The sequence below is a fragment of the Crocodylus porosus genome, unplaced genomic scaffold, assembly GCF_001723895.1.
Source record: "Crocodylus porosus isolate Cpor-Errol unplaced genomic scaffold, CroPor_comp1, whole genome shotgun sequence".
NCBI classification, from domain to species: Eukaryota; Metazoa; Chordata; order Crocodylia; family Crocodylidae; genus Crocodylus; species Crocodylus porosus.
The window spans coordinates 95,693,408-95,717,383 of NW_017728931.1; the positions used below are offsets into that span (position 1 = coordinate 95,693,408).

At 41.5% G+C, this 23,976-nt stretch overlaps 1 protein-coding gene across 2 annotated transcripts in view; it reads right to left on the bottom strand.

The window, feature by feature from the left end:
• Positions 1–23,976, bottom strand: part of DOCK4 (dedicator of cytokinesis 4) — a 405,358-nt gene that overhangs the window by 224,535 nt on the left and 156,847 nt on the right. For both annotated transcript variants that reach the window (XM_019543391.1, XM_019543390.1), the window contains exons 6-8: positions 11,548–11,696; positions 6,654–6,738; positions 3,352–3,503 (exon numbers count right to left, since the gene is read on the bottom strand). In XM_019543391.1, the coding sequence (XP_019398936.1) occupies positions 3,352–3,503; positions 6,654–6,738; positions 11,548–11,696 (386 nt within the window). The remainder of the gene's footprint in view (positions 1–3,351; positions 3,504–6,653; positions 6,739–11,547; positions 11,697–23,976) is intronic.

Here is a 23,976-nt window from a genome sequence, read left to right on the forward strand (position 1 = left end):
TACTGCCTCCATGTTTGAGGGAGAATTCATTTCTGCGGTACACATATATTTATAAGTCTACAATATGAAAAGATTTTGAAAATTCATGCTCTGTTGCTTTCACTACCCATTCCCAAGGGCTTTTGTCTCTTTTAAGCCTTTCAGTAAGTCTTGATCATTTTAGTGTTTAAGTTACATTAGATACTGTGCTAACAGGCAGAATCTGGGTAATTTACAGCTCTATGTACGTTTGTTAGCAAGCCTTTTGCAAACAAAAGAAAACTGGGGGTGAAGGGTGACGTGACATTTCAGCAAGAGTTGGCTTTCTTATTAGGATTTCTTTTGTCTGCTACTATAGACTGTGCCACACTTTTCTCTAAACATCCACAGATCTGATGATCAGCATGATTTCAGGAATCCAAATTTTCGTTAGAATTCATACATGCTTAACATATTCATCAAGCAAGACTAACACTGTAACCAATGAAGTGAAGAAATCTACTTTGAATTAGAATTCTGGATCATGTATATTTCCATATTGTTGCTCCCCAACAGAGCATTTTTCTTTCCTTTTTTGAGGAAATGGAAGGAGGAAAAAGCAAAATAAATGTATATTGTTTATATCTGAAGTCTTAATTATATCATAATATCAACAAAAGTTTGCTTGATCATTTTCAGAGGATAAGCAGGATGCTGGCAATCAGAGCTTAACTCTAGAGAGTCGCAAGCTAGTGGATAAAAATTAGGCAAGTCAGGAGCCAGAGGCAGGTGCCAGGAGTGGGCAATTCAGAAAGCAGGGATCAGGGCTGGAGGCAGGAACCAGGAATCAGCCAGGAATATGGCCTGTCAAGGAACCTACTATGAAGTGAAGGGGCTGTTGTTTACCAACAGGCAGCCATGCTATGGAGGGAACTGGAGGCAGTTGGAAGTAGTTAGGCCACTGCAACCAGGTGTATGTGTGTAATTAGGTCCACCTGGGGCCTAATTAATCTGCCTCCTGCCCTGATTCCTGACAATCATTTTCACTACATTTTTTAACACACTATTGCTTGCAAAAAGAATCCTGAATGAGACAGACATTAGCTAAAGCATTCTGAAATATGCTGCAGACATGGGTCACTTCCACAAAGCACACCATAACATCCTACCATGCACACAAAGCATATGTAGGACTGTATTCATTTATTACCGTGGCAACATTTATGCAGAGTTCACACACTGTTGGTTTCAGTATTGTCAGTACTCTTTAGTAGTGCATCTCAAGAGAGGCTTTTCAACCAATGGTAAGCTGCCTTCAGAGAGTCTGGCCTGCTCTCTCTCCACACTCCATTCTTCTTCAAGATTTACCAGAAATATGGATAGGAAATTCAGCGACTGTAAAGCTGCTACAAATAGCCATTGAACAACTCAGCACTTTGTGAGACAAGAATTAATAACCAGGGTCAGATCATGGCAGACAGGAGACATAAGCCTCTCTAGAACCTGTGCTTTTCTATAAGTATGCAACCTGGTTTCTTTCACTTCATACTGCTACAGCTGCCATAATGTTAGTATCTGTAGCCAGCAGCTCCTTTAAAGTCTGAAATTCATTCTCAATAAATCCTTCACTTGCACCACATACTGGAAAAAATGCAGAACATATTCATTTATGCATGCTTCATTCTCAGAGACAACCACAACTGTCAAGATAGCAATTCTCTCCTTTTGGTGGCTGTTGTTAGGTGTGCAGTTTGGAATTACATAATAGTACCTACCCATTTTGACATTAACAACAGCTGCTTGTGTGACCTCAGTAGCAATGTCTCAATTTATTCAGGACAACCTTCCTCCAGAACAGTGGGCAGGCATCTTTGCCCTTTATTTGCAACCATGGTTAGAAGTAGTTTTGTCAAATACTGCCATTATTTCTGGCTGACACAAAAATTCTTATTGCCAAGAATGAAGAGGCATTCACATTTATCATATTTATCTTACCAGCAATACTGAACAATAGCCATTACCCCATTAATGACCCAACAGCAGTGGTTTACTTCTCTCTGAACTCTTACATTGTTTTATAATTTCTCTATGCTACAGTAAAATTCTTTCAATGCCAAAACTCTTTTGCTGCAAAAAGGAATTTGTCACTTCTGGGCTACAATCTTTCTATATCTAGGAGAGCAGGAAAACATTTAATTAATCACATTCTCAACTCAAACTTCTTGACAGACTCTAGCAGATAGGCTCCTTGTGGCTCTTCCCCCCCACTGGGCTCTTCCTCAGGTTCACATTTGCTGAGTGTCATCATAATACAGGCAGTAGTTTTCAGACTGTGTTTGTGGAACCCTAGGGTTCCATGATAAGTCACCAGGGGTTCTACAAAGAGACTGGGGATAATGGTTGAGCAGGCCAGAAGGCAGCATAATGCCATTGTGTTATGAAGTGACAGGGTGAAAGGGTTCCATGACTTTAAAACGTTTGAAAACCACTGTCATCTGGCATGATTTCATTTTCAGTCTACTATATCCTCTTTCACTTCCAGAGATGTTCTGAGATGATCTACCTCAACTCTAACACTGCCCCTTTGAGGTTTCATTCACAACATGAAGATGTTGTCCACACCTTTCTCCTTCCTTCCCTTTCCTTCAAAGAAATCAGAAGCAGAATTTTGCTATTGGATTCTAACAACTAAAAATCATAACATAAGAAATCACCTGGAAAAGCCCTCAAGTACCATATAGGCCAGATCTGTGAATGGATACAAGGAATGGTACTGACAGCAATAAGCAAGGTGGATGATCTTTTTAGCTGCATTTTGTAAGAAATGGAGAGGCAATTTTATTTTAAGGCCTTAGAAGAGCTGACAGTGACTAGAACAAGAAATGATCAGGGTCTGGGCAAAATCTTAACTATCTGACAAACCCTAATTAGTTTTAAAATGAAGCCTGATTAGCTTATTAAAGCAATTATGTGATGTGATAAAGAGGACTAGACCCAAATATCCAAGATGTCCCATCCAGTAAGTTCCTAAGAGGATCTCACTATTTGAACAGAAGGATATGTTTAAAAAAGCCCTAAATTTACAAAGCTAGTATCAACTGTACATGCAGACACTGCCCCCCAACATTGACAACCTGAAAGGGGTACGTTTGGTTGAAAAAAACATGTCATTCTGAAGCTAGTGTGGTATTATGAATAATGGAGCACAAAAATTGAGTTCCAAAAGGAAATTACTAATGCCCCTCTAATAATCAAGGTCATCCTATTTTTGTTTCTAAATATAACATTTAGGAAATAAATATATCAGAATTACCTAAATCATGTAAAATTAATTGAAAACAAATCTTTATGGATTATTGTTTTGAAATAAGCCTGGGAAAATTGGAGAATTACCTGATTGGTCGATTCTCTTTACTGTCAAAAAGTGAGAAGATGACTTCCAGTTCCTCTCCTAAATTGGAGCACATCAGGCTCTTCATCTGCACAAACAGATGGTGGCTGCTTGCTGGGATAGGAGTATCTTTCTTTCTGTGACGATGCTCCATCTACACAGCACCATCAAAAATGAAAGAGAGGTTCAAATTATTAATAAAAAATAATAATAGAAGTTGAGAATTGTAATTTTGAGAGTGGTTTCCTAAGCCAAAACCCCTTCTTTTAAGTGCAGTATATGCTTTGCTGTGTACCAATTGATGCTTACATATTTTTCAGGAGAAAGATGGTGGTAAATGAGTTACCCAAGTTTATACCTGGCTTAGTCACAGTGGAAAGAAACCATTTACTTCTATAGTCCCAGATATTTCTTTCTATATAATAGAGGTCATGATTACTTTAAACTTCTGTTGCAATTTTTCATTTTAAAAGTGTTTTTAATAGCTATGAATCTAATATTTTTATGTCCCAAGCTCATGAAAGAACTTTAAAAGACACTACATAGTTTCAATTCAGTTACAAAGGTAAAATTGAAAGGTTAGGAGAACTTTCATGCAGAATAATCTATACCAAATTACCCTGTAGGTCACCTACCATTTCCATTACTCTCAATTTACTGTTTATAATTTGATTATTTTAAATAATGCAGGGTCTGGAAAAAATTAAACTGTATTAATTCCACCTTTTATATTGTATTAAAATAACTTACTTTTAAATACTGATATTTCTGAAGTACTCAAGATCTCAAAGAAAAAGCAGACGGCATTAGTTTATTTTTAAAATGTATATTATTTCACTAATCGCTAAAGGCACTTTTACACATGCTCCAGGGGTGAGGGGCAGTGCTTTACACAGAGTGGCTCCAAGAGCCATAATAAATAAAGTACTGTAGCGTCTCGTGTATCAGCATCCCAAATGGCAGCGGGAGTGCTTGAACTAAAGCTCATTCGATGACCTTTAGTTCAAGTGCTCCCACTGCCATTTTGAAGTGTGGGGACACTAATACACAAGACTCAGATGGCTGATGGATTGCAGTAATTACAACACTTCAGCACACTCTACAGAATCTACTCCGATGCACTGTAATTACAACACATTGGAGCAGCTTCTGCGGTCACATACAGGCACCTTAAGTTTTTAAAATCTTCTTAAATTATTTTTGTGAAGTAGTGAGTTCTTCCACATAACTAGTTTTAATCTCCCCTTGACTACCATTTATCCATATAATTAGAAAATATTTAAGACTTTAAAGCACAAATATAATTCTGTAATATTACATAAAGTTTTGAACTTTGATAAGGACTAATGTTATTTATGTAACTGACCCCAAATGAACACATGACTTGTAATTTCAAGATGGACAGTAATCAAAAAGGCTCTATCTTTGCTTCAGGGTGTGGCAGACTGCCATGACAGTATCTTCCCAAACTGCTATCAGGCTTATCACCCGTCTGTCAGTTTGGTTGCCATGATTGCTGGGGTGGGCAGGAAGCCCTCCCCAATCTGTTTCATGTAACCCTGAGTTGTAACCGGAGCTGGAAACATTCCAGCGGGGCAGGGGAAACCTGCTCCTGCAGATGTGAGAAGCTACAGGTAGCCAAGCAGGGAACTCCACCTCTTTACTGTTTTGGCAATGACCTCATGGCTAGGGGGTGGGGGCAGGAGCCCCTGTTCCTCCTGTAGGGAGTGATGATGCATTTCAAATTAATTGGCTCGCATCCAACAACATTTGGCCAGGATTGATTCAGGATGATGATGTCAAAAGGGCTATATAAGCCCAGACTGCCCAGGAGGCAGGAAGAGAACCATTTTTGGCAGAGCCATGCTGCTGGAATGCACAGAGACAGCCATGCTGGAAAGCACAGAGACAGCTTCCATGCTGGAGCCCTAAGGCTCCTCGGGAGGGAGGAAAAGCAGATGAACACTACAGCCCCCTCCCTCTCAAAACCGGACAAAGAAGAAACTGCCTGCCTACAGAGGAAAGCTCAGCCAACCTCTGGATGATATTTGTGAGTAAGCTACTTGGAACCTACCTAGATATATAGCATGCAGAATTGCAGATGCATGATCAATGGCTACCTAGCCATAATTTTTGCTCTAAGGTTATTCTGCGATACCTCTCTACCCTGTACCCTACCCCAAACCTACTCCCTGTAATCAGTAAGGTTCTCCACCATTCTAAGCACGGTGAACTGACAGATAGGGAGAGAGGCGTTCCTTTTTGTCCCCTTGGTCCAGCTGACTAAGGGAGACTGCTATTTGTGCTCCAGGCCAAGGGATACACCCCAAGTTCTTGCAGTGGGTTGAGCACCCTCATGGTTTACAAGGCCTGTGTATCCCAAGGGGCACAGGGCCATGGACAGACCAAGACTCTTGGGTGGCAGCAGCAATACCCCCAGGTTTGCAGGCATGCTCTGGGAGGAGAGGGGGTCAGCCAGACATGAGGTGCCCCCAGAGAGGCACTCAGAGCAGGAGCACCCCCTGCTGGCTCGCCACAGAAGGACTAATTTTATTTATGCAACTGACTCCAAATGAACACACAACTTGTAATTTCGACATGGATAGTAATCAAAAAGGCCCCACTTTTGCTTCACAAAATAACCCACATTAATGACAGAATTACACCTAAGTTAGTCAGTGTTTAAAAATAAAAGACCCTGTAAAATGAGTTTTTATATCCATCTATCTCCATTGATTTCAGTGAGGCTTATTCGGATCAGGACCCCCCCAAAATTAAAGCAAAATGGGTAAGTTTCTCTCCAAAAAAAAAAGGGCTCAGAGTTTCACTGAGATGCATGCTGAAATGGCAGTGGAAGAGATCCCATACCTCAGTGTGATTAATAGTGACAGAACTGATAAAATGGCTTCATAAGTTCCATTAATCTTGCCTTAGCCTAATGGGACTCAGGGGCAAGTTACAGTATTAAAGAAAGTGTCTCATATGATTTTACTGATGATTAACTACTGAAAGCATCATTCCATACTTATAATAGTTTCAGAGTTGTATCAGCCCCATGTAATGTGTGGAGCACAGAAATGGTGTCATTAGTTGAGTTTAAGCCAAGTGCAAGCATCTCGTATAATTATAAAAACATCACAATGGAAGTTTTCTTATATTGAGGTAGGTTACATTTTACTCTCAATATAAATATACAGATTAAATATGTTTTAACGTATTTAATAAGTAGGAATGAAAGTTGCTATGGAAACCTCATCCTGTAATCACAAAGCAAGCCTAAAGAAATACAATGTCCTTTACCTACCAGTCTATAGAGTTCTGTAATGCTGATCTCTTCAGGATCCACCATAGCATATTCTTTTCTTGGAACCAAATCTAAACCCAATTGTCTGTAAAAAGAATTTGGAAATCATGGAGAGACATTCTATGGCAGAGGGAAGATTTATGCTTAATGACACTTATACTTTTCATTTTATTGGATTATGCATATTTTAAACTCATTGTTACCCGCATTACTCTTTGTTAGATTTTTTTGATGGAAACAGTGTATCTATTGATGTGTGCCATAATGGGTATCCTGCTTGGATTTCAATTAGCCAGTAATTCTTTTTCTTAAACAACCATTTTGTTCAGGTATGTATCTAATTAAATACAAGTTCGCGGATGACTTTTCCCTCCCTTTCACTGTGTGAAATTTTCATTGGGCTATGTTCTATCACAGCTTTTAGTCTTGCATAAAACAGTTCTGTTTTATGTATCATGCCTCCAGCCTGACTCGTGGAGATAGCAGACTGTGAAGCGATGAGTCGCGTCAACTCGGATGACAACCCAAAGAGATAGTAAAAAGAAAAACCAGCAGATATAAAAGCATCAGCTTCACTTTGTGCAGACTTAATATTATAGATCTATACTTGATTCTGTGGCTTTTAATTAAATAATGAAGTGTATCTGTGTTAACAGGATTAAAAATGTAGCAAACAAGAAAAGCCATGCCGTATCTTCGGCACAGAACCAAGTAGTTAAGACTAAGGGCATGTCCACAGTGTACACTTACCATGTTCACCCTCAAATATGCTGTGCAGCTCTACCTGGTTTAACTTCTAAACCAAAAATCAGTGTAGCCACATTCGTGTTTTTGTGGGATTATTAGCACTGCTGAATGACAAAGCTAATTAGTCTACCTGCTAGTGTGCAAACCTATCTATGCCACCTCCAATTTACAAAGTGGCAGGCCAGAACACCAAAGGCACCCCTGCTGGGCATGGTAGGATTGAGGGGTAAATGTGCCCTGAATATATATATGAACAGGGACAAATCCAGAAAGGATGAACTGGTGCAGTCACACTCCCTTCCCACCCCAACCCCTCTGCCACCCTTTCTGTCCATGGAGCAGAAGCAGCAACCATGGACTTTAAGTCCTGAAGAATGTAAGAATTCCCCTTCCCTTCCCCTCCATGCTCAGAGCCATGCACCACTCCCCTCTCCTTCTTGCTCCCCTCACCTGCCACTGCCAGGGTCTCCACTGTCCTGGGAGCAAGGGGAGCTTCAGATTCACTCCAGTCAGGCTGTGTGGGAGCTGAATTCAACCCAGGACAGTGATGGTGAGAAGTGAGCAGGTTTCCCCCCACCCATGGCAAGAAACACTAGAGAGAGTAGGCAGGGAAAGGGACTCTGCCCACCTACCACCATCATCATTGCTGTCCCAGCCTGAGCCCAGTCCCCAGGCAGCCAGGCTGGAGTGGATTTGAAGTTCCTCTTTCCCCCAGACAGCAGAGATAATGGCAGCACTACATGTCAGAAAAGGGAAGGGGAGTGAAGGGGATGTGCCTCTGATCGTGGAGGGGAAAGGGCAGGGAGAATTTTGATTTTCCTTGGGACTTAAAGTCCCTGGCTGTTGCTCATGTGGCACAGTCTGTCCACCCCAACTGGGGGAGCTGGAGGAGGAGAAGACTACAAGTGGTGGATGCAACCACTCCTGCAACACCAGTCACTACTCCTACACCACCCCTTTGTAAAATCCTGGATCCACATATGCATATGAAGCAGATTTGTTGCATTTTTTAATGGAGGTGGGCAACCTGACAACTGAGACCAGGGGTGGGCAAAATGCCAGATCCAGCTGGCAAATAGACTCCATTTACAGGGATGGAATACTTTGGACATACAACTCCCATTGACCTGTGTCACTGCAACCAGATTCCATGGAGACCCCAGTAGTAGCGGTGTCATGACCATGTGGGGGCCAGGGTTTCCATGGAAACTGGCTCCAGGAGTGTTGGCAGGGTGTGCAGCTGGGTAGGGAGCTGCTCTGGGGCTGGGATCTTGCAGGGGTCACTGCATGGTCCGGAGCCAAGGCAGAGCTACGATCCACTGTCTGTACACCCCTGCTCAGGGCATGTAGGCAGCAGATTGCAGCTCTGCTCCAGCTCCAAACCATGTTGTCACTGCTGCAATATCCCAGCCCCAAGGCAGCTCCCTGCCCAACTGTGTGCCTTGCCAGCACTGCTGGGGCTGGTCTTCATGGAAACCTTGGCCCCACACTGTTACAGCCCTGCCACTGCTGGGGTCACCATGGAAACTGGCTGCAGTGACATGGGAAGGGGCTGCTGGGAAACAGAGTCCACTGTGGGCCCAATCCAGCCTATGGACCTGACTCTGCCCACCCCTGACTTAGACACTAACTAAACCAGCTGGTCTCTAAGGCACCACGATGCCCAGCCTTCTTCCTGATGTCAGACTATGTATTTTACATAGAATGGATACCTAATAAATGCTGTAGGTGAGGAATGGTTTGCTTTTATGCGTGTTAAGATCATGTATGCTATAAAAAAAAATACAGTGACCTAAAAGGCATTCCAATCATATACTTCAAAGTACAAGTTTATCTGTTGGAATTTTCCTGCTGACTTTTGCAACTACACATGTACAGAGACATAGAGTGCCTATGTATGTTATGAAGAAACAAATCTTCATAAAGCGACACAGACCAGTGCCAGAAACAGAATACCATACCAGATGACTTCTATTGTATTCTAGTAGGGAAGCCACTTCCTTCCTCAAAATCATTAGGCTGAGACTCAGGAAGGGAAAGTGGATATGGTAGAATAAGAAAAGGTAAAAGAAAAAGTATCAGGAAATTATATTAAATGGAAGAAGTCTGATAAATTAATACTAAGAATGTATGGTTTGGCAAAGTACTGAACACTCTCTATTTGTGCAGTTTTAAATGGGAGATGAAGGCGCTTGTCACTATTCTGTGCCTTATATAATTAAGTCCCTTATGAACAAAAATGATCCTGGTCTTATTTTTTCCTCTTTATAGAAAACTTAAGTAAAAAGAACCTTTTTTTCATAAGGGCAAGCCACTAAATGTCTTCCCTCTACCTGTGGCTTCTATTTTTGTAATTCACCAGCCTTGTCTATCAAAAACAGAAGTGATATTTAGATACCAATGATAACACTGTAAACAGTGCCATATCCTCTTTCAATTTAGTAATAAAGCTAAATAACTCCACGGATTTCTAGTAAGCCCAGTTTCATGGTTTCTAAGGCTCCTATGGCTGATCAAACCATTTACTGATGCAAAGAGAAAATAGAAAAAAAAAAAGATGTGCCCACAATGTAGAAGATTGCACTTTCAATCCAGATTCATTTTTCCTTTTTTTCTTTATTTCTAACACTTTCTATTTCTGTTAGTTTACCATTGTTACTGTAGGTTTCCCTCATATTTCAATATTTCTTGCTTTGAAAGTTTTCACCTGGACACTTCATTTTTTTTCAAATTCTCCTAACTAAAAACCTGACCTAAAGCCCACTGAAGCCAAAGGAAAGACTCCTGTTGAACAGACTATACACATTCCTTTTGGTCTACAACCACTAGAATGACAAGAGAGGCATCTGATGACCATTTATACTGACAAATAATAATGAACTTGGAAAGTAGCAACCTGCTTTTCAGAGGTATAGAATAGTTTCAACAGAAGGTCACCAGGGCTCAGTACTTTGGGAAACATCTGAAAAATTCTAGCAATTAAGACAGCTACATAAGGCAAATTATGTATGGAAGGTGAGCTGCAGTTTAATTTTAATGCAGTCCAAACCTCTACTCCACAACCTCAACTTTTCAAAATCATGAAGCAAAGCTAGAGGCAGAAAGTAATGTATGTATATAGATAACACTGCTGTAAGATTTCACTTCAATTTCTAGTATCTAAACAATTCAGCTGCCAAACAGGGACCAAGCCAGACCATAACAGCTGGCACTTCTTTAAGAAAGACTCACAAGAGTTTTATGCCCCATTGCCAGCTACAAGAACAGAGCGTCAAGTACGTCTTGATTTTGAATGCAAGTGCCAATGTGCTTTTAATCTGCGCTGGTGTTTTCAAAAGTAATATTGAGCCAAGAGTAGACTATTGTGCTTATTTTTCCTATGTGCAGTGTGTTTGGAATAGAGATGAGTGTCGGCCTTTCAAACTGTGCAAGATAGTGTCAAGATCAGCATGAGCTGTATTTGGTGAATTTAGAATCACTTTCAACATCCAAACATTATGCTATTAATTTCTGATTTCTAGCATTTGTGGGGACGTTGTGCCCTAAGTAACACTAAAATTAAAGTCTGATAGGGTATGACTTTAGCATAATACAAAGACAAGACTACTTGTTTGTTATGAAAAAGGTAACAAGGTAACAAATTACATAACTCTCCTTAATAAATATTTAGGTTGATGCAAAAGACAGTTTTATTGGAACTCTCTAGGTAAAGACTCACAAGTGATCAGACTAATAACCTCAGATCAGGACCTCAGGTATTTTACATCAGTGCAGTTCTACTGAAGTCAATGCAGCAAGTAACAATTGGGAATCGTGTGTTTTCATAAAAAAATAAGGCACAACATGCATGACTGTTATAAATCAGAGCAATTTGATGCTCTGTAATATGGGCCACAGTGGAATAATTATGTTTATTAAAAAAAAAAAAAAATCAAAGCAAACCTGAAAGTTATTTATTTCTGAAAGTATAAAATAAGCTGGGGAGGAAAAAAAGTAATTGTGAAAGAGGAACAGATTTCAGGAGAAGCTGACATTAGATTCAGAGCATCTGCAACATGCCAGTTTCTTATTTTATCATATTACCATGAACATAAAATGGTAAGCACTGAGGGACATCATTATGCTTGCTTCTATAACTGTTACTTACTCATTGCCCCAATCCAAGCGAGCAGTGATATGCCGTTTGACATCCTTCATCCGGTCATGGGTCAAATGGCCAACAAGCACTTGTCTTCGCAGGTCTAGGATTTCATTCATTATGTGCCACAGACGGTGAAAGAGATCCCCTTCATTCCTCTGTTGAATACACGAAGAGTTAAGTATACCCTACTGGAACAAGACAACAATGCCAAGGAGGCCACATTTTGGGGTGGGGGTGCAGAAAGCTCTTCTGATGTCTTCTTTTATGATTTCTCTCATCTACTTCACTCCCTTGTTGCTCCACCATACTATGCTTCTATCTCCAAAGCTATTTGAGGTGGTGAAAACAAAGCCCTTCAGAAACAACTTAGACACCACACAGCACTGTTTATAAAGGCTAGATGAGGTAATGGTGACCTTATCTGCAAGACACTGCCTGCCATTGTCTTCACTATCTTTTCCACAACTAAACTAGTTTGATCCAGTAATCCAGGAACGTCAGTGTTGATACCCAACACACTTATTATGAAGTAAATTAACTGTAGTAAAAGTGGCACAGCACACAATGTATAGCCTTACACTGGTGCAACTTAATCCAGTCTGGATAAAGTTGCCCCTTAGAAAGTGAAAAGTAATTACATTAATCCAAGTCAATTTCATTCCAGCATGGTCTTTTGCTCAGTCCTATTCCTACAACCACACAGTGCCTGATAGTGGCAAGGCCCTACAGAGACACCGACTGAGAGCAGCCAGTCTGAGACAAGAGAGCCCTGTGCCTTCTCCTTACTATAGTTTACCCTGGATTTTACTCTACTCTGTAGTAATTGTGTCATGGGCCTGTGCCCATGGCCTCAGGCTGAATGGTACCACCTATTAAGTCTGTCTGACACCTGGCATTATTATACCTAGCTTTCAGTTACTTGCATCTTTGCCAGACTTCGATGTTTCATACTGAACTTTTCCATATTTAGTGCCTGCCTCAGGGTGATTTTTTTTTTTAAGTACAACCACATAGTTTGCTGTTCCTAGGAAAAAGGGTTGGGAAGAATATATCATTTTTGATGTTTAAAAACTCCCTTTATTTCTTTAGAAAATAAATCTAGTTCATGCATTTATTTTCTTTTTTTACCTGGAAAGCCTAAACAACTATATGATTTGGAGCAGGAACACAACATCGGAGAGGGGGTGATCCCTCATATCAGGGATTTAACTTTTCTTGTTCCAGTGAAAATCTATCCACTTTCAGCCAAGATTTGAGCCTCTGAAAAGCTACAGTCCATACATGATCAGAAAGAAACTGTTTGAATTTAATAATGAGAATCCCCAAAGATTTTATGCACACTGAGCATGCTTCAGCTCTTCATAGATCCTTGGGCTGATCAAATTGAGCATAGATGATTCCCACAAAGTAACTGAGCATGCTCCAGCCTGGGCCAACAGAGATAAAGCTTGACCTTTCTTGTAATGGCTGCCTTCAGCTACTTCAGACTGGTATGAGACTGAGAGCAATAGAACTGACAACGAAGGCAACTCTCTTTTTTTGCTCTTTCAGTGGCCACCTATTAGCCAGAAAATGTGAAGGATGAATGTGTGTAATTCAAAAGCAAAGGAGGCAAGAACAAGACCTAAGGAGAAAGGGTACAGGATACTGAAATCAGATGGGGATACAAAATAACTAGGCAAACAGACTGAGACTGGAATCAGAAACCTGAATACTGGAGAGCTGCTTTGTCTATGAGGCTAATAAGGCTGTGAGATAAGAAGGCTGAAAATGGGGGGGAGCACATGTACATGCACACACATGCTCATGTGTTGAAGGAACATGACTGAGTTTGTAAAGTCAAGCACTCAATTTTTAGAAAATGCCAAAAATCAAGGTTGCCTATGGGAATCCTCATTCAGCCTCCTTGTGTATAAGCACTATAGTAGTCTTTGATTAACATACCACATATACTTGCACACCACAAATACCTTCCCCCAAAAAAGTTAGCCTTCCAAAATTAGGGTGCATCTTAAGTGGGGAAGTTAATTTCTATGCTGTAATGGACCCATGGGAACATTGTAACAGCTGTCACAGCCTGTGCTTCTCTTCCTTCTCTCCCAGCCAGCAAGCAGTGGGGGCAGAGTCCATTCTTCAGGGTCAGGGCTCACGTTTTAAACCTCTCACAGCTGCTGCTGCTACTCAGTCAAAACCTACTGCCAGCTTGATGGTGGTAGCAGCCGTAAGAGGGTTAAAACTCAAGCTTTTGCCAGAGCAGGAAAGGGAAGGCAAGTGAGACGAGGGAAGGCAAAGCGTAAGGTCTCCCCCTGCTCCACGTGGTCAGCATTTGGCTGACTCTGGAAAAAAAAATTCTCTTCATTCTGCCTTCCCAACACAAGGTGACTATCATATTTGGAGGCATGTGGTATACGAGAAAATATAGTACTATTTTTTCAACAGCATCTCTTGTTTCACAGAAAAGCCAGTAATGAAGTGCTGTTTAACAATTTGTTTTATCCCCACTGCTCAATGTGTGGCCCAGGCTTCCTTTAACTTAATTATTTAAGTTCTACTTTTAGTACCAAGCAATATGGAGCACTTCATACTTTGGACATACAACTCCCACTGACCTCAGTTGCAGTTTTGAGTGCTCAGAATGTCTGCAAATCAGAGGATGTCACATCAAGAATCCAGAAAACGAGGAACACAATTAATGGTCACACGTGAAAAGTTTGGTCTAAGTGACTTCTTTTGCAACATAACCTCTCTAGCAGAGGCAGGCAGAGAATCCAGTTTTCTATAGCATTATTCAACTACCTTAAACGTTACAACTCTCTTTTTCTCCCTGCAATCTCTTAACTGATTTCACTATACACTTTCTAACTTGTGCAACATATGAGGCAGGGGAGGAGCAGACAATTTTATCCTTCATTATACAACACATGGATCTCAAAGCAGGTTCACACTGTGCACTGAATAAGGCAAGGGATCCATGGAGAAAACAGTAGGTAATCATGTAACTTAAACCTTTCCAAATACACGTGCACAAAGTCACCAAATTAAGGTTTCACATGCACACTTAGTTCTGGTATCTCTTACTTTCCAAGTGCCTGATTTTTTAATGTTACTAATGTTTTTAAATGCACTTTTTACACATTAGTAGTATAGATCACATCTGAACTGGAACCAATCATATTATATAATCATTCCTAGTAGATGCCTTTTGCCTAATTTGTCTCTGAACCTGAGAAGTTTATATGAATATAATTTGCTACATTGAGAGTGCATGTAATTTTCCATTAAAAAAGAATACCCACAGTCCTTTTGAATACCCACTCTCTTTGGCAGTTTTAGCTTTCTAATTAACAACATGTGAGATCTTTTCTTTTTGGCATTGTCTGGAAAACTTTATTCTGAGGAAGTGATTTAAAATCACCATGATCTGATAATGCATCACAGGAAAAAAAAATGTAAAGCCATTCTGCTCAGAGTTAGTTCTGCTTACCAGGACACAATTTCTCCTTCTACTTATTATTAAAAATAATTGCACAAAACAGGAACTTCAACTGTCCCTGCTGCATAAACACCAGGACAAGTAAAAATAGCCTTTGAAACACCCTTCCCTCGTATCAGGAGCTTCTACTCCACACTGTCTTGCAAAACGCTTTTGTCTAACTTTTTCATTTCACCCTCACCTTTGCTTACACTGTAAACCTCATAAACACAAACAGTGCCTGTTCCAAAATGTCTGTAAAGCACTTAATGTATTATGGAGCTAAATCAGACTCAATGAAGAATAAGTGGTCATGAAGAATTAACTTCCTTTAGAAATAAGCAACAGGAACACATGACATTCTAAGGAAAAGATTTTGGTGTACACATCTCTTGAAACAGAAACAAAAGAAAAACAACTCAACCCAAATATCTCGCCAGAGCACTATTTCTAGATAGAATATTTGCCAACATTTCCTATCAGGCACGAGTAGGTCAGTATTCATTCTCGTGAATTTGTACAATCAAAGACCAGACCTCATAAATGCAGGCATAAGCATTTTTAGGATTATTCCTTAACTTTGTTGAAGAAAGAGTTACTCAAAACTCCAATATAGGAGATATATCATTAGACTTAAATGGAACGTTGATATTAAACACAAATTTCTCCCTGTCAAGAATGATTTAGTCTGATGCTCAGTGTTTTGCAAGCTCTAAGTATTTTCAATATTTTGATATAACTATTAATTGTTTATATTGCACAAATGCCCAAGGGTGCCAATAACATACTAGAGTTCTACTGAGCCATGCACAACAAAAAGACAGCCCCATGCCTAAAGAATTTCTTGTTTCTCCAATTCTACTCTATAACTAAGAAAGTAAAATAATTCTACAATTGGGTACCTAGCCACTCAGTAGCACCAGTTGACTTGCTCACTTTAGGCCCAGAGCTCTAGCGATTTTTTTTTAAATCATGTAATGTGCTGTAATATTATATACCATAATGTTTTACCTTTCCAAACCACATGAACTTAAGGAATTTTTTCTTGTCATTTTTGGGTAACAAAAACCCAGAATTATTTTCTCTTTGATAGTATGAAAGAAAATCCAGATTGCAATAAATTAATTAGTAGAGAATGGCTTTGATGACTTAAAAACAATGAAGATTGGTTGATAAGGAATAACATTTTAAATAACTGTTCCTGGATATAATTCAATGAGAAATTAAGTCAATTAACCACATACATTACAAAATTAAAGCCCACACATTTTCATGCAAGAAGATGTAGCTTTTATATCCCTGTCATAAATATATGTTTGAAGTCTGTCTTAAGAAATTGTTCAAACAATTTAATTACAGTTTCATTGTTAACTTCAATTGCTGCAATATCACTTGAAATGCAAGGGAACTTCAGAAGAAGAAACACATGACTTCATAGGAGGTTTTACAAAATGAACTCACCAAGCAAATTACCAACTGCACCCTACTTCAAATTTCAGGAAGTCACTTCACTCTGAACAAACTGCCTAAATTTTAAGCTGTAGTACCATCACATTTAAAATGTAAAGCAGTTGCTTCTATAGCATTCTGCCCTGTGTGAGTTCTCCTAACTACTCTATTTGTGTTTTATAAACCATGGGAATTGTCTTGTTCTAGCAGCAAGACCAAAAACTACATTCTGAGCTAATAATTTGATTTTATCAGATAAATGATCTCAGAACTTAAGAACAAATAATCAAAAATTTCCAATCAGTGGCTGGTTAGGACCATGATTACTTTGTTATACACAAATGGAATAAGGTCCAAACCAGTAACATAAGTACTTTAAAAGAAGTAGTTTCATAAAGCTGAAAACAAGTATGAACTGAACCTTCTGAGAAAAAGGGTTTTTAAAAAAGCGTTAATGATAATTCTGAATTGTTTAGGAATATTTTAATAGATGTCCTAAGAGCCATGTTGGTCAAGAAAGAAGGCCACAACACCGGATAGATTTAAGAAGTCTAGCTTCCAGGGGACATGAAAGCAGCTATAGAAGAAAAAGAAAGTTAACAGCAATGAATAAAAGTGAGAATTAGCAGAAAAGTAGAAAATTGGTAAGGGAAAAAAGGACCACAACAGAAACCTACTGCTAGTAGAGATAAAGGCAAAAAATTAGTTGATTTCAGTGTTTGTTCATTTGTTTGTTTTTTGGCAGGAGCAGGACATGTTAAAGTGCATCTGGAACAAAAACTATATTGGTTTATTATTTGACAAAAATGGTAGAATTGTCAATCATGAAAGTAACTACCTAGGGTTGGAAGTTACCTGGAAGGGGGCAGGCTCAAAAATGCAATAGGGTCAAAACAAAGAAGAGGAAGAACTGGGTGACCTGCCAAACACATTTACACAAAATGCCAGGAACACAGCAAATAAATAGGAAGAACTTGGGCTGAGAGTACAAAAATCAAAACTAAACTTTAATTGGCATCTCAGGGACTTGGTGTGACAAATGTTAGACAGAAAAGTATAGAACTTCTTCAGGAAAGACAGGCAAGGGAAAAAAAGGGAAGTTATTATATTTTTGTAACAAGAACATACATGCTTGCTTTGAGGCTCAGGAAAAGGTGAAAGCTTGCTGAAGGCTTCTGAGTGAAGATAAAAAATGTAAAAGATCAAGGGTAATATCATAATAGAGATCTACTATAAACCATCTTAATTGGGGAGTGATGGAGGAGACTTTCTGAGCAACACCTGGAGGCATCCAGGAGGCCAGGATTGTGGTAATGAGGGATTTTAATTACGTGCATACTTGCTGGAAAAGTATAGCATGATACAAGACTCATCCCATCAAGTTCTTGCAATATCATGGGGACAATCTTTTTTTCAGAAAGTGGAAGAAGTTGCTATGGGAATGGCTACTCTGAATATATTCCTGAGCAATGGGGAACAGCTGTTTGAGCATCTAAAAGTGGAATAGTAGAAGGCAGGGCAGGGTGGCCTCTTAGGCTAAGTACAGACAGTCAAAAAGCCTAAGGCTGAATTGATTCAGTCTTTGCAGGGTAGTCTAAGCTGCACACATTAAATTGAAACATAAGTAAACAGACTTTTACTTTTGATCTAGCAAATGAAGCCACATGCCTGCAGTGGCTCAGGTCAGAAATCAGGAGGGTGCTAGAGCACAGCTCTCTGGCTGTGTGCTTACTTCCCTTTCTTGCTGCCCCCGAGGTTTCTGGAATTTGCAGTCTAGAATTACAGCAGCAGAACTCTGCAGGGTTGTTCATCACTTCCTCTTCCTGTTTCCAGGTACCTCTGAGATTTGTAGTCAGTTGCAGCCAGTAGTAAGTTTGAACAGAGGAAGGGATATTTAGCCTCCCTCCATGGCCCTAGACCCCAGCCAGGGTTTGCCTGGGCTGCATCCCCAGCTGAGCTTGTCCTGTCTCCTCCCCAACCCACCCCCTGCTTTGTCAGCCAGTCCTCACTGCTCCAGCTAGGGAGTGGAGATGTGGGGCAAGCCCTGCTCTCCAGAGCAGACAGTACAGCACAACTGAGGACTGGAAAGAATGTTGAGGGACTCTGATTTAACTTGAACCAGGAAGGGGTCTGGGACAGAAGTTTCATAAACCAGTTTGACCCAAATCAGTTAAATATGACACTACATTCAACCAGGTTTATCTTAAACCAGTTTCATTCATTCGAAAAGTGGTTTACATGCACTGAACTTCTATTCTGTTACAGGTTTAAATCAGTTTCTGATCACCTAAACTGATTTATGTGCAACTTCTGTCTCTAGCCCTAGATACTGGTTCAAAGGTATGATCTTTTTGTAGTAACAAATCATCAGCTGCATTTTAAGAGAAACTAGAGTTCAGATGATGAGGCTGTGGGAATTAAGTGAGGAAAGCTAATGTATATAGCTACAAGTAAAAAGGAACATAAATGGCAACAAGAAAAGGTTCTGTGAATACATTTAAATTAAGAAGATAAATAAATCCCGTTGCTTCACTGGAAAACAGATAATGGATGACAAAGAGAAGGCAGAAGGATTCAATGCTTTCTTAGCTTTAATGTTTTTTTAAGGTTGTTATTAAATACTTAAGAAAATTAACTGAAATGAGGCAAAAGGAGCACAAGCCAGAAAAGAAGAAAACAGAGGTTACAGAATACTTAAGTAAGAGAGATACAGAGAAACCTAAGACAGAATTGTACAAGATCACTAAAGAATTCTGGCTTAGACAGGTTTCTGAGTTTTGGCTTATAGAGAGAACTTCCCAGTCCCTCCCTTCCATTCAGTGTGCTTTCTTACTCAGCTCCTCACTTATACTTGGTGCTTACACCTTACATACACACGCAACAAACTAGGTAATTACTTTCTGTGATATACAAGGTGATTATATAAATGGGCTCCAAATTTCCTTTCTGTTTCTGCATTAGGTAGTTTCCAGCTTATACAAATGTAATTCTTCATAAAATATGCCAGCACTGTAGAAAATTTCGGGCTTGAGCTGGTTTCTGACTTTCACAGGTTCCATCTTAGACAGGTTTCACTTGGGGCCTAAGGAAATTGACTCTGCAGTTCCTTCAGAACTAGATTTCCCAACGATTTTGTTCAACTCTGAGAACTGTGGAGATTGGAAAAGGTCCAAGAAGATTGGAGAGAAGCACTATATCTTCAGAAGGGGTGGGGGAAATAAGAATATGGAGAATTACAGACCAACCTGCCTAATTTAAATTCACAGAAAGATTCTGAAACAAATTATCAGTCAAGCAATTTGCAAATACTGAGAAAATCAGGTGATAAAAACTAGCGAACATTTGTTTGTCAAGAACAGATAATATGAAATAAAATATAATGACCTTCTTTAACAGGCTAGCTGGCTTAGTCGTTAAAGGGTAAACAATAAATGCAATTATCAGGGATCTGGGTTTTCCGTTTTCCATGGAAAAATGTGGATTTTCCCTTTTAACCAAGAAAAAAAGCAGATTTTTCATTTTAAGGGAGAAGCATGCAGATTTTCCACTTTTGCAAAGAGCTTTCTGCAGGCTGGTAGACTTCCAGCCTGCAAAAGCTTCTTGCAAAAAATGGTGAGAAATCCTAAACCCTGTTCCAAGGGGGAGGGAGAAGGAGAATGGGCAGGGCCTGAGACTCTCAACTCAGCCACGGCTTAGCTCAGGCTCACTTTTCCTCTTTAAGTTTTTGGGCTAAGTGAAGCTTGCAGGGGGCTGGTCCCCCCTCTAGCAGGGCTGGGGGGGTAGGGGACTTTGGGTCAGGAATGAGGGGCACTGCCAGGGCTGGTCAGGTCCCTGTGGGTTGGATGCAGGTGAATGCCAAGGCTGCGGAGGGTTGGAGGTATTGGGGGCTGTGAGGACAGCCAGCAGGGTGGGTCAGGGGCAGGACAGGGATGTGTGTGTGAGGGCTGAAAGAGCTGGGAGATATCCATGGGTGCTCTGAGGCCAGCATGCTGTGGTGTGCTGGGGGCTGGGGAGGGTGCTGAGCTGCCGTCCACATGCCATTGGGCCAGATCAGGTTGGTCTTCCATTTGGGGCTTCCAGCACTCCAGTGGGCAGCCGCATATGGAGGCAAGTAGGAGTCTGCCTGGCCCAATGGCACACAGCTCTATGCCTCCATATGTGGCTTCCAGTGGAGTGCTGGAAGCCCCATGTGGAGAGCCGGCCCAGTCCAAAATGACCTGATGGCACATGGACTGGGAGCTGTGTGCCATCTGGCTGGGTCGGAAGCCACACATAGAGACACAGAGTGGCTGTTTGCCTCACATGTGGCTTCCCGCTGGAGTGCCAGAAGTCCCATGTGGAGGCATGGAGCCCACCTGACCCATTGGCACAGGTTCCTAGTTCACAGGCCCAGCTAACCAGTTCCATGCCTCCACATAGGGCTTCCAGCAGGAAGCTACACATGCAGGCATGAAACTTGCCTGGCCTGATGGCACGCAGCTCCTGCCTCCACTGCAGTGATCTGCAAGTGCTGGCACAGAGCAAGCACAGTCTGGCATGAAGGCACACACCAACAGGCCAGGCCACCTCTGTGCCAACATGTGCAGTCCCGGGGACTAAGCCAGAGGAACGCACCGCCTGGCGTTCTGCCTCCTGTGGCCATGAGCACCCCAAGGACTCACTGCCTGTTGCTGTTAAGACACCAGTGGTAGGGGATGTGCACCACAAACCCCACACCAGCCCACAAACCCCCCACATCCCTTCAGAACCTCCCCCACAAACCCCACAGACACCCCCACAGCCTTTCACAACCCTCCCCACAAACCCCACACATACACACACCCCTCAACTATATAAAGTACCTGCATATATTTCTAAAGAAGGTTCAAATACTGTTAGTTTTATTTCACAGTAGTTTAATTTGTGAAAAAAGTAATTAATTTTGCATAATTTTGAGTTTTCCTGCACATAATTCCGAAGTTTTCTGCACATAATTCCCTGGGGTGTATAAAGTGGTCTCTGCAAGAGCTCTGATTTTCCATAATGAAACACCCAAAATCAAATGCCAAAATATACAGGCGCACACACACACACACACACACACACACACACACACACACACACACACACACACACACACACACACACACACACAGAGTTGGGCTTCGATTTAGACAGTAATTACATTGTTGAAAAAACACCATGCAAATAGTAATCACATAAAGAGATACCAAGAGTCTATGGGAAATAAAGATTTAGGTTCCAGATGCTGCCAATAATTTAGCCAATAAATGCCTACGCGTGCGAGCAGTTACAGTGCAGCACACAGGCAGTGAGAAGCAGAGCCTGGCAACATGAAGAGCTGCGTGCAGCTGGTAAGCCTGGTGTGGTGGAAGGGGAGGGGAAGTGAAGGTGCGTGGTGGGGGACAGATCAAAGCTGCTCACGGTGAGGGATGAGTGGGTCAGGGGCAGACACTGTCCAGCCGGGGTGGGGCGAGGCAGGATGAGCATGGGACAGAGCTGTGACTTGTCCAGAGGGAGCCGGGGGGGTGGTTCCCAGTACTGCACGCACCCCAGGAGGGCATGGGGGGGGCGTATGCTCTGAATCTGTGCGGGGCGGGACAGGTGGGCTGCAGCTATGAGCTGGAGCCAGGGCTATGCTGGGCTTTCTTCAGCAAGGGCTGGGCACGGGGCAGGTGGCAGGGGTGCTGGAAGAGGGCTATAGGGTTGGGGCTTCAGCCACCCCAAATTTTGCTGTAGCTCCCCTGTATTCCCTTTCCAGCACCGCCACCGCCTGCCCCAAGTCCAGCCCAGCTCAACCTCCACCATGAAGAGTCCCGTGCAGCCCTGGCTCCAGCCCGCAGCTGCAGCCCAACTGCTGTGTGCAGATCTGGGGGGGGCACACACCTGCCCCCCAAACCCTCTCAGGGTGCACACAGAGGCAGGAGCCACCCCCCTCCATGAGCCACAGCTCTATACTATGCCCACCCCACCTTGGCTGGGCAGCCTCTGCCCCAGCCCCTCGCCCCTACCCCACTCCCTCTCTCACTGAAGGTGGCATTGATCTATCCCCGCATGCACCTTCCCACCTCCCTCTTCTTCCACCACAACATAACACATTTACCAGCTACAATGAGAGCAGCTGGGGGGCGGGGCAGGAAGCGACCAGCTAATTCTAGATGCATCTGCACATCTTGGCGACTGTGCTGCACCATGTAAAAGTGAATCCATATCATGTACAAAAATAAAGGGTCACAATTTGTCTGTGCATAACTGAAACCATGCAAAAAAAAATCGTGTAAATCAAGGCCTGAATCTGTGTGCATGCACACATGTGTGTATTAGTGGCTTTTCATTTTAATCACAGATTTTGGGGTTTTCATCAGAGAATTTGCAAGTTTTTAAACTGAGAAAACCAGGATCCCAGGCAATATATAGCTTCAATTTAGTCCGGTTTCTGCCGTTTTTCTGCATAATATTTTTATATGCAAAATAACAAATATGGTCTAGAAATTATCACCATGAGGTAGGAACACAATTGGTTGTTGCAGTGATATTTTAAATGAGTTTCTATTAAGTATTTTCATTAGTAGCTTGGATGGCAAAATAGCAAGTATACTTAAAAAAAGTTGCATAATACCAAATTAGGAGTTCAACAACTATAAGTGGATATGTTCAGAATTCAAAATTATTCTTACAATTGGAGAAAGAGTAAAAACACCAAAATAAAAAAAAAAAAACAGTAAAAAATGCACCACCTAGAAGGAAGAAATCAAATGTATGATTAAAAATGGTGAATAACTGGCTAGGCTTCAATATATCAGATGAACAAAGGACATTTGTTCAGTTGACTAATCAGCTATGCAATAAACATTATGCATCTAGATGTGCTCCCCCATTAGGTGTTTACAAGTACTATCCTGCTGCGGAGAAAATTAGTTTACTTTTCTGTATCTATTTTACAGTTTACAAGTTACTTCACTGTATGCATCTTATTTACAAGTACTAACCTGCTGCGGAGCAAAAAATGCTGCAGCAGCTCACATGTAGATGCTGCCCTGGGTGGCTGGGCCATGAGACTGCTTCAGTCTGGGGGCTACCTGCTGGCTAGATCTGCTCTGAAGTACCCTCGTGTCCCAGCCAGCCCCTCCATGGTATGTTGAGCTGGGGGACTAGCTTTGAGCTGGCAAGTTGGCCCTCCTGGACTCCCTGCCAGCCAGGACTGCTCCGACCCACCTCTATGTGCTGTGCTCCTGGGTGCACATGTGGATGCGGTGCCTGGGAGCAATAAATGCTTACTGCTCCAGATTTTATTCATTCACACTAATTGCACATATAGACATGCCCAGAGTGTCTTCTATAGCAGAGTTCTTCATAGAATCATAGAAGTAGGGTCAGAAGGGACCTTGTAGATCTTCAAGTCCGACCCCCTGCCTGGGCAAGAGAAAAACTGGGCTCAAATGACTCCAGCCAGGAAGGCATCAAGCCTCTTCTTAAAGACCCCCAGGGTAGGAGCCAGCACCACTTCCCTTGCA